At 31.1% G+C, this 10217-nt stretch overlaps 1 protein-coding gene across 1 annotated transcript in view; it reads left to right on the top strand.

The window, feature by feature from the left end:
• The first annotated feature begins 4292 nt into the window (after nt 1–4292).
• Nucleotides 4293–10217, top strand: part of LOC145255761 (solute carrier family 25 member 36-A-like) — a 51229-nt gene continuing 45304 nt past the window's right edge. The window contains exon 1 of the mRNA XM_080114421.1: nt 4293–4599. Within this exon, the coding sequence (XP_079970547.1) occupies nt 4559–4599 (41 nt within the window). The 5' untranslated portion in view covers nt 4293–4558. The remainder of the gene's footprint in view (nt 4600–10217) is intronic.

Below are 10217 nucleotides of genomic sequence, written 5' to 3'. Positions count from 1 at the left end.
AATAACACCGGTTTAAATTTACATGACAGGGTGTGAATTTTCGATTTAACCGTCATATTCGCTTTATCGAGTGCTTATTCAGAATCACCTCTATATTAAAAACAAACGCACTTGTGCCGGAAAGAAAACATCGTACACCAAAAGATCATACAATATTTCCTTTTCGTCACGGTTATGTAGCTCAGCAGGGGCATTTTTTTTTTCCTTCACACCCCTCTCCCCTAATGAACACAGTTTACATTATTTCTGAAGTGGCTTTTACCACGACTTTCGTAATGTCATTTAGGGTCGTGCGTTTTTACCCCGTTGACGGCGGTATGTTGCCGGTCCAGTGTAATTTTGGGAGGTCCATCCTCCCAATCTTTGCATTCTCTCTTTGAGAAGGGGTTAGCTTATTGCTAATCACCTGAGGCTCCACTACCAGGCATTTTTTTTGCAGGTTAAAGTTTTCTTTATCTAGACTATTGACTCTTCAATCCCAATTTTTAACCCTTATGTCATATCGTCCCGCCGTAGGAGGACGATAAATAATCACACAGATTGGCGTTTTTACATTATTAAAACAAAATTTTGCAGTCGATAAATTGAGTTTTCAGATAAAAAACAATGGTTTCTACTTTTTTTTGTCAATTCTAACAAATTACATTGTTAGCTTCCACACTATGCAGTCGAAATTACTTGAATATTAATTTTTTCGTTTGCTAAAATTTCAATCACGTGATTACGGTGTCGTGGAATAAAAAAATAAAAAATAAAATAATAATAAAAACAAAAAAAAACATTCCTTCAAGTGCCGCTTTTTATGGATTTACGATATTAAAAATCACGTTATTGGTACTTATGCACTTATTTTACTGGGCTGGCGGGTGTATTGTAACTATCCTGTACTTGTACTAAGTACTTTCACCTAACACTTTGACAAACAAAACCCAAACTTGAATTTAACTTGAAAATACTATTTAAAAAAATAGCACGGTAACATGCAGCACTTTATTTTACATATTTCTTTTCCATATGAACGTTTGAATACATTTATTTAAATTTAAAATGTTGTGTAATTATTTCTAAAAATTGGTGAATTTTTATCCCCTCCCACACACTTCCCATCGCCTTTCCGATCCCTTTTCCCGCTTCAGCTTAGTGTCTAAACGATAATAATCTGATTAAAAAAAAAAGTAAAAAGAAACGAAAAGAAAAGCTAAATTCAAGTTTAATTGTGAATTTTTTGCAAAATTGAAGAAATAAAGAAAGTACAAGGGCAACTGAATTTTTCGTTAAAATAATTACTCGAGACTTTAAATTTGAATCAATGTATTCAAACGGTCCTTTGGAAAAGAAATATTTAAAATAAACTGGTGCAATGGTGCATTATTGGTGCATGTAACCTTGCTATTTTTTAAAATAGTATTTTCAAATTAAATTCAAGTTTTTACGATATCTAAGGTGAAAGATAGATACGATAGTAGTTTCAAATTAAATTCAAGTTTTTACGATATCTTAGGTGAAAGTACAGAATAGTTACAATAACCCGCCATCCCGGTAACATAAGTGCAAGTACCAATAAAGTGATTTTTAATATCGTATTCAGCTAAATTCATAACAAGCAGCAGCACTTGAACGGATGGTTTATTTTATTGACGCTACACCGTAATCATGTGATTAAAATTTTAGCAGACGAAAAATTGGGAGTCAAAAGTCATGAGCTCCATTGCGGCCATCTTGTTTAAAGCGAAACGGAAAATTACCTCCCTTTTGAACTCTTGTATCTTACATAATCAAAACCATCGTTTTTTTTTTTTTTTTCACATTCTATTTTTTTTATTTTATTAAAATAATGTCGATTTTCGTAATTTTTGGATATAATCATTTTAAAAATACGAGGAATACGTAGATACCATTGTTTTCATGTAAAATTCAGTTTTACGAAATTTCGTTCTGATAGTGTAGAAACGCCCACAGATTTTTCTTTATATTTTGGTTTTTCAGAGGCAGGGAGTCTGGCCAAGCGAAGCGCCTGTTATTGATGTGTTTTGCGTACATTTTTTTTCTTTCTTTCTTTTATTCGGCGTTGGATGGAGGGGGGGGGGCTGCAACTTGTAGAAAAATTAAGTCAATACATAGTTATGTGTAATGTGCTTGTTAACATAGAGACGACAGATCGATTTTTTAAATAGGCCGTTTTAAGTGAAAACAAAAGCACGTACTTAACTGTCTTGTCGAAAATAGTAATATATCCAAAAATTATGAAAATTCATTGAGTAGAACAACTGATATTGTGTTTCTAGTTTTAAAAACGTCTATCAGTATAGACAACAAATAAATACACACCCCGAACAAGTAATCTAAAATATTCGTTCCGAGTAATGTCCTCTTTTCAGTTTACTTTATAATGTCTAAAACAATGCAATTTTACCCATTTTTTCTAAAAATTACTTTGAACTATAACTAAACACATTTTTGTAAAAATAACTTTGAACTATAACTAAACACAATGTTTTTTTTTTAACATTGATAAAATAATGATGTAATTAATCGAAGTTACGTAGACGCGGAAAACCGCGCACACGCGGAATTTTTCTCATAAATTTCACAAATGTCACAAATTTCCTACGTTTTATTTTTTATCTTGTTTGCAGTAATTTTATAAATCAAAAATATAAACAAAACTGATTTTCGAACACGACAAATTGTGAGAACACAAAGTAAATGAATGACAACCATACTAGATACTACTTCTACTACTACTGACACATGGACTCTCCAGCATTTACTTTCTCTTTCGAGAGGGAGTGGAGGGTATTGGTAGTCACAGGGTTTCCTGCCCTTAACGGGGAAGACCGACAAGCCCGATCTTGTTAAATTTTGCAGCCATCTGCCGGTTTAGAGGACAGTTGGAATATTCCACGTTCAACTGGCGTTATAAATAAATTTGCTGCAACGTTAAATCAATAAATTTATTACGATTTAGTTACAGTTAAATGACTTTTCACTGTATTTCTGTGGAACGAACTGGATTCGAATTTAGCACACTTAGGGCCAGGTTGTCAACCCACGTTAACCACCGTCACCTCCCTATTGTTGTTCTTCGTGGGATTATTTGGAGGTGACATTTAGATTTGAATAAATAAAATAAAAAAAAAATAAAATTCAATTAAATTAAAAAAGACGACACTGAATGTTAAAAACACGTGAAACCATTAGACCCGTTAGCGGTTAAAAATGAAACTGAAAGAGAACAATAATCGTTCACAGAAATAAGAATATATCAAAATTAGTAAGTTTAGAAAAAACGTATAAATCGGTAAAGAAAATAGAAAGGAAAAAATAATTCATCTTTTAGAGTCGAAAATCGCATTAAAATATGACGTTCTGTCCACTAATTTCTTCATGCATGTAGGAAATTTGAAGGCCCTAATTATCAGCGAATATTTTCTGGATAAAATTCATGATTATGGCAAGAAAGAATTTGCTTTTAGAGTCCACAAATTGGACCCGTCACATTTTTTTTTTTTGTGTGTAAAGTGTTGCTTTTCTACGTTTTTTTTTTTTTTTTTTTTTTTAATAATCCTACATTATGTTTTGGATTTTTTTAGATAAAGATTGATTATTCATTTATTTTATTTGGACTATCATTCTCAACCTGGTTGTTATTTTCACACCGTTGCGTTTCAGTCGATGTAACCCCTGAAGCTTTTCAAGTGCATGTTTTCGAACGCGCGAATCTCAGTGATAGATTGTTCTAATTCCGTCAGCCATAACCGGGTGGGAGTGTTATTTTTATCGTCTGTAGTAATGACTGTTAAAAAAGGCTGTCATTTAGATTTGAGTGTTGATCCTAACCAACGTTATTTACCGTTATGCCATGGCGCGTACAGATTCCGGGATTCGAAAAGATGCACCTGGAAAAGGTCGGAGGTAACATCGGCTGAAACGCTGTGATTATAACAACACAGATGAGAATAATAGTCCGAATAATCCAAATTATCCAATGTCACTATGCCGTAAGCACTATGAAAAAATAAATAAACATTGTCTGGGAAATAAACGAAATAATCCAATGTTCCGAGATAAGCTAAAAATAAAATAAAACAAAAAAAATATATACACAAAAAAATGAAACGATAAAAATAGATAAAATAACTGGCGATTGTTAAACTTGAAAAAAAAAAAAAAAAAAAAGACAGGATAAAATAGATTTGAGGTGAGGAATTGTAAAAGTAGACATTAATAGTTTTTCTCCACGCAGGAAAAGGTAGAAAACAAGCAAAAAATGTGACCTTGACCGAGCATATGAGGGAAACGTTGTGTTCACGTGCGTGAAGCATGAATGAGTCGATCAACCAATCAAATCGCGAGGCGGCTGCATGATCTCTCTCTGATTGGTTGAAAAGAAACTGCGACGATATGATTGGCTGTAAGCGCAGCAGACGGTCGTGAGTATTTTGTCCAAAACGAAACAGGTAAACACGCACTACGAGATCGCTTGGAGAGACATTACTCGAAAAACTCTTTTTAAAACAACAAAAATATATTTTGTTGTTCCTTTTCACAAGTCTGCATGGCAACTGGAGATAATGCAGTCCATCTGCTGGCCGGAGGGTAAGATGAACAAATATTTCTCTATTAAAAGAAAAAAATTCAAAATCATTTTCAAAATAAACAATCCAAGGTTTGTATGTGGCTATAAAGTGGGGGATCAAACTTTAGTATATTTTATCTTGTAAAATGATCCCCGCTAAATTTTTCAATGTCATGCATATACTTAACATTGTGGATTGTGATATTATTAGTGTTCCTTTTTTTTTATTTACGTCGTTTTTTTTTTTTTTTTTTTTTTTTAGTGGAAATAAAATAACTGGTAGTGTCGACAACTTGTCATAGATTGTGTTATTATATAGTGCAATGGCACTTCATGCTTTGTAATACAATAAAATCAAAGCAAACGGTGTTAATTTAATGATGTTTAGGTTAAACTAAAATATGCACTGTAAATGAATTTAATTACGTTTATCTTAAAATATGAACACGTTTGCAAGATTACAATCATTAAATAAAATCTCGTTAAAACTAGAATTTTTGCGTTATTTTATTTATTTATTTTTTATTTATTTATTTATTTATTTTTTTTTTTTTTTTTTTTTTTTTTTTTTTTTTTTTTTTTTTTTTTTGCGAAAATTTAAAAACCCAACAAAATATTTGTACCCTTAAACTTTCGCGTTTATACTAATATAAGATGTAAGTAATACTGGGTTCATTAATTAACCAATATTATTACCTTACTCGTTTTTAAAAACCAGTAAATATAGTAATACTATCACATACTATGTGGGCGGAATTTAATAAGTGTACATGTTTTCGTAATAGGATATTAAAGGTTTAAAAGAAAAATGTATGGAATCCGATTAGTTTTGACAAATGAATTCTATTTTAGTCTGCGTCTATGTATTTATATAACAATTATATAGATACTCTTATTTTTAATTATGATTTGTTATGAAGCTCTATCTGAAAAGATATTGAGCTCTTTATGTGCAAAGGGTGCTCTCTAATGCTTTCTACTTCGCCATTTGTTTTGAAACCGTTAATGCGCGTATGGAAATTAAAGATACTTGTACAGTATACGAACCGGGCCATTATTTAAATTTTTTTTTTTTTTATATATATACAATTTCTAAGTTAAGTCAATTTTTACGGTATCTTTTTTATTAAATTGTTAGGTGAAAGTGCAGAATAGTCACAAAACTCTCTCTCCCACACCCATGTTAAGAAGGGTTTTCTAAATGTTATTACTGAGCAGCAGCAGCAGCACGGTCCGAGTACCAAATAACTGGGGTGAAACAGGCGTACAATCTACTAGACATAATGACTAGGGTAGTGTATATTTTAAAATGTGCACTGCACTAATAACACTTTTCGGTACTCATACACTTATTGATCCGTGCTGAAATAATGTTATTTAAAAGGCCATTCTTAACATGGGGGGGGGGGTTGTACCTATTCTGTACTTTAACCTTACAATTAGATAAAAAATATATGAAACTTTAAACTTGGAAATACGATTTAAAAAAATAGCGCGGCGGCTCAGTAAGTGCATTTGCATTAGCACCCACTTTTCACACGTGTGGAAAAAAAAATGTTCTATACCATTTTTGAAATTACTCAAGTACTTGATTTCCCTCGAACGGAGCACAAACGTATCTGCATAGCTCACATTGTCATAAATATATATTTTATACTCCTGAGTTCTGCTTATGTGTTGAGCACTTTAAGTAAATGCGGAAATATTTACAAATAATCGCAATAAAAAAAAAAACTGAACACTAAGATCAATTTTTTTGATGTCCTGATATGAATAGTTGGGTTTGTTTTCGAATACACATAGATTCGACAAAGTTATCGAAAGAACAAATACAAAAACAAATGTTATCAAAGGCAAGATAAGTTACTTTTCTACCTAACTGGATAATTTTTTTTTTTTTTTACTGTTATTTAATGTAACGTTTATTCGGCTCGAGAAACATAGTTTACTGATATATTTGAAAAATGCAAATGGCGGCATGCTCGCTGTTGAACACGGTAAGTTTGGGAAAACGTGTTTAAACAAAAAAATATACAGAATACTAATGGAAATTAACTAAATATATGTTACCGTGACATAGGCGGACATATATTCGGTGGGTTTCTAACAGTATTTTGTATAATTTGCTTGATTGAACTTATTTTCCCAAACTTAGGGTGTTCAACAGTAACACCAATCATACAGACCGCCATTATTCTTAAAATATATCGATAAACCTGGATTTTCGAACCGATTACGTTTTAAAGTGAGTAAAACCACTAAAAACTTTTCCAGATAGGTAGAAGAGTAACTGTATTTGATAACATTTGTTATATATTTGTTTTTGGACTACTTTTTCGAATCTATCTATAACACAAACCCGAATAGTTTTTAGTTTTTACGTAATCATTTTGTGATATTTTTAAAGTCGTATATGCAAGCTATGTAACCGCGTTGAAATAACGTTATTATTTAGAAAGCACTTCTGAACGTGTGGAGGGAAGGGTATTTTGTAACTAGCTTGCACTAGCACCGCTCAAATAAGCGTATGGTTTTAAGTGTTAGTTATATTAATATTTTAACTACATTTAAATTCATTATGTTTTGTTTTTAAAAAGGGAAACCGGCTTTAAGGCGAAAATACTTACTTATTTTTTCTACAAAAAAAAATATCGATGCAAAGCCATCGCTATCATAATAAAACGGTTTTATTTTAAATAATTATTGTAATAATTCATTTCAATAATTTAATAGTTTTTGTCGTTTTCTTTTAACGTGGCTCCCGAATTTCCGGAACCCGGGAAAAGCACACCCGTACAATTTAAACTTTTTTTTTTTTTTTTTTTTTTTTTTTTTTACATGGAAATCGATGATTTTAAACAGTTAGTAAACATATCCGTTATATTGAAAATTTCAGCTTTAATGTGACTTCAATTAAAACGACATTGCCTTAACCAAATTAGTTAATTAATAATTTATTGACAAACCGTAATTGCCTAACGATAATGTTAATATTAATGGCTATTAAATTATAAATCGAATCAAATCGTTATAAAGCTGTAACTAATTTGGTGCCTGTGCAGTTTACGGATTGTGCTTTTTTTTTTAATTTATTTTATTTTTTTATTTATTTATTTATTTATTTATTTTTTTTTTTTTAGGATTTTCAAGTTAAATCCAGTTTTTACGGTATCTTGTATTTATTAAATTATGTAAAGTACAGAATTTTTAAAATAAAAAACAAACCCGCACCCCTCCTTTCTTTTTAAATAACGTTATTATTTCAGCATGGTCCGTAAACTACATGTTACTAGTAGTAATTTTCTTTAAAGCAAGACACGTTTGTTGTTGGTCCGTGGGCTTCTTACGAACGACAACGTCGACGACCATAATCGTTCAGAGCAACGAAAACAACACGCGGTGCAAATGTGCATTGCAAAACGAACGCATCGATAATAAAAACAATCTTTAAAATAATAAATCTATTATCAACAGATTTGGTTTTTAGGTTGTTTTAGAAATGATTTAGTAGTTAATTGAACTTTAAAAAAAAAAAAAATTATTACTGTTTTTTTTAATTAAGGCATTAGAAAAATGCGTACCATTTGTTGGACTATGGAAGCTACTAAATGTATGTAAAAATACTTATTACAAAAATGTGTAGTTATTTGGCGAAAGTAAAGATATTCGACGCAAACAATGCGATTAAAAAAAAACATTTTTGTAAATATTAAATGAGGAACCATTTCGAATTAAAAATTTTAATACGCGTATAATCGATAGAAAAATGCTTTAAAATATGTAAATATGCTGTTACACAATCGTGATTTTTTTTTTTTTTGTCTTGCAGAATGTTTTATTTCTTTGTATTTTATCACTCAAGAGGAAAAGGTATTAAAATGTCATTTTTAGCCAATAATACGTAATAATACATTAATTTTAATTCCAAAAGTATCGCCTTCTTGTTGGTCTTCTGGCCAAGATCGCAGTGTAGTATCTGTTCTGATGCTACTTGCGATGCTACACAACACTTCACCTTTTCTGTCTTCGGTTAGTAAAGGAGAAATCTTGGGTTTGTATTACTATACACATAGATTCGAAAAAGTTGTCAAAAAAAACAAATATATAACAAATAAATGTTATCAAAGCCAAGATAAGTTACTTTTCTACCAAACTGGATATATTTTTCGTGTTTTTATTCAATGTAACATTTATTCAGCTCGAAAAACATAGTGTTTACCGATGTATTGGAAAATTCAAGATGGCGTCTGATTCTCTCTTTAACACGGTAAGTTTGGGAAAAGGTGTTATAAATAAACTATACAAAATACTATTAAAAACCCGCTGAATATATGTCAACCTATGTCACGGTAACATATATTGAGCGAGTGTTTAACAGTATTTTATCTGGGTTTTTATTCATAACATCTTTTCCCAAACTTACCGTGTTAAAGAGAGAATCAGACGCCATCTTGAATTTTCCAATACATCGGTAAACACTGTATGTTTTTCGAGCTGAATAAACATGTTACATTGAATAAAAAAAAAACACGAAAACTATATCCAGTTTGGTAGAAAAGTAACTTATCTTGCTTTTGATAACATTTGTTTTTTTGACAACTTTTTCGAATCTGTGTATAGTAATACAAACCCGAAATCTTTCATGACTGAGACAGTTTTAATTTGTTCCTATTCAATGCCCCTTTTTGGGGAGCTGGATTTCCCTACATTAGAAACTGACCTTGTGTCTAACTCTGCCCTCGTAGGGAGGCAAGTAAATAGGAATGTAAATATTATTCAAATAAGTGAAAACATACATTTCGGCATTAGCTACCAGATTTGTTTTTTCTTAGATTAAGTTTGAAAATAAACAGTTTAATATTGAATCGCTATTTGCGATTAAAAAAGCAATGGAGTCCATTGCCAATGGACGCAAAATTGAATTAATAAGGGCAACCGGTTCGACTACGGTAGCCCCACCCCAGGGTGTAAAACAAACTTGTTTATTTGCATTAATTAGTTTTTTGCATGAAGTTGTTTTGCTGTCTCTACAAAATTTTAACCAAACTGTCTTTTTTTTTTTTTTTTTTTTTTTTTTTCTCGTAATCCTAAACTAAGTTTTAGGTTTAATTCTGTTCAAATTCTGTTGAAGCATCATTCCAGTGTTATCTACAAAATGTATCGATATTTTAAAATCAGATTTCAGAAAATAAACAGTTTAGTATTAAATTATGTACTGCGTATTCAGTGGTTGGTCTGGTGCTTGCGGGTCCAACTTTTATTGTATGTCCCAAAGAGTAGACTCTAGTATAAATCCTAGTACTGAGGAGTATCATGAGAACAACGCAATATATTGAATATGGGTACCCCCAGGACAACCCCCCTCTCCCTATCCGTGTCAATCGATTTACTGATGTTCACATTTAGACAGTGGAGTTTTTCCTATTTCAGTCACTCTAATTATTTAGAATGAAATGATTTTCGGCATTACTCCGAAACGATTTATTTTTACTTACATAATGTAGTAAAAAGAAAACATTTATTTAAAGAAAAATAGAAAAAAATTATAAAAAGATTTCTTTACTTGCATAATGTAGTAGAAAGAAAACGTAGTAAAAAAAAAAAAAAAAAAAAAAACGCATATGGAAGTAATAATAGC

This window comes from Euprymna scolopes, chromosome 31 (assembly GCF_053919585.1).
Source record: "Euprymna scolopes isolate OS-2025 chromosome 31, ASM5391958v1, whole genome shotgun sequence".
NCBI classification, from domain to species: domain Eukaryota; kingdom Metazoa; phylum Mollusca; class Cephalopoda; order Sepiida; family Sepiolidae; genus Euprymna; species Euprymna scolopes.
The sequence above is the reverse complement of the archived record's forward strand: the minus strand, read 5'-3'. Positions and strand labels throughout refer to the sequence as shown.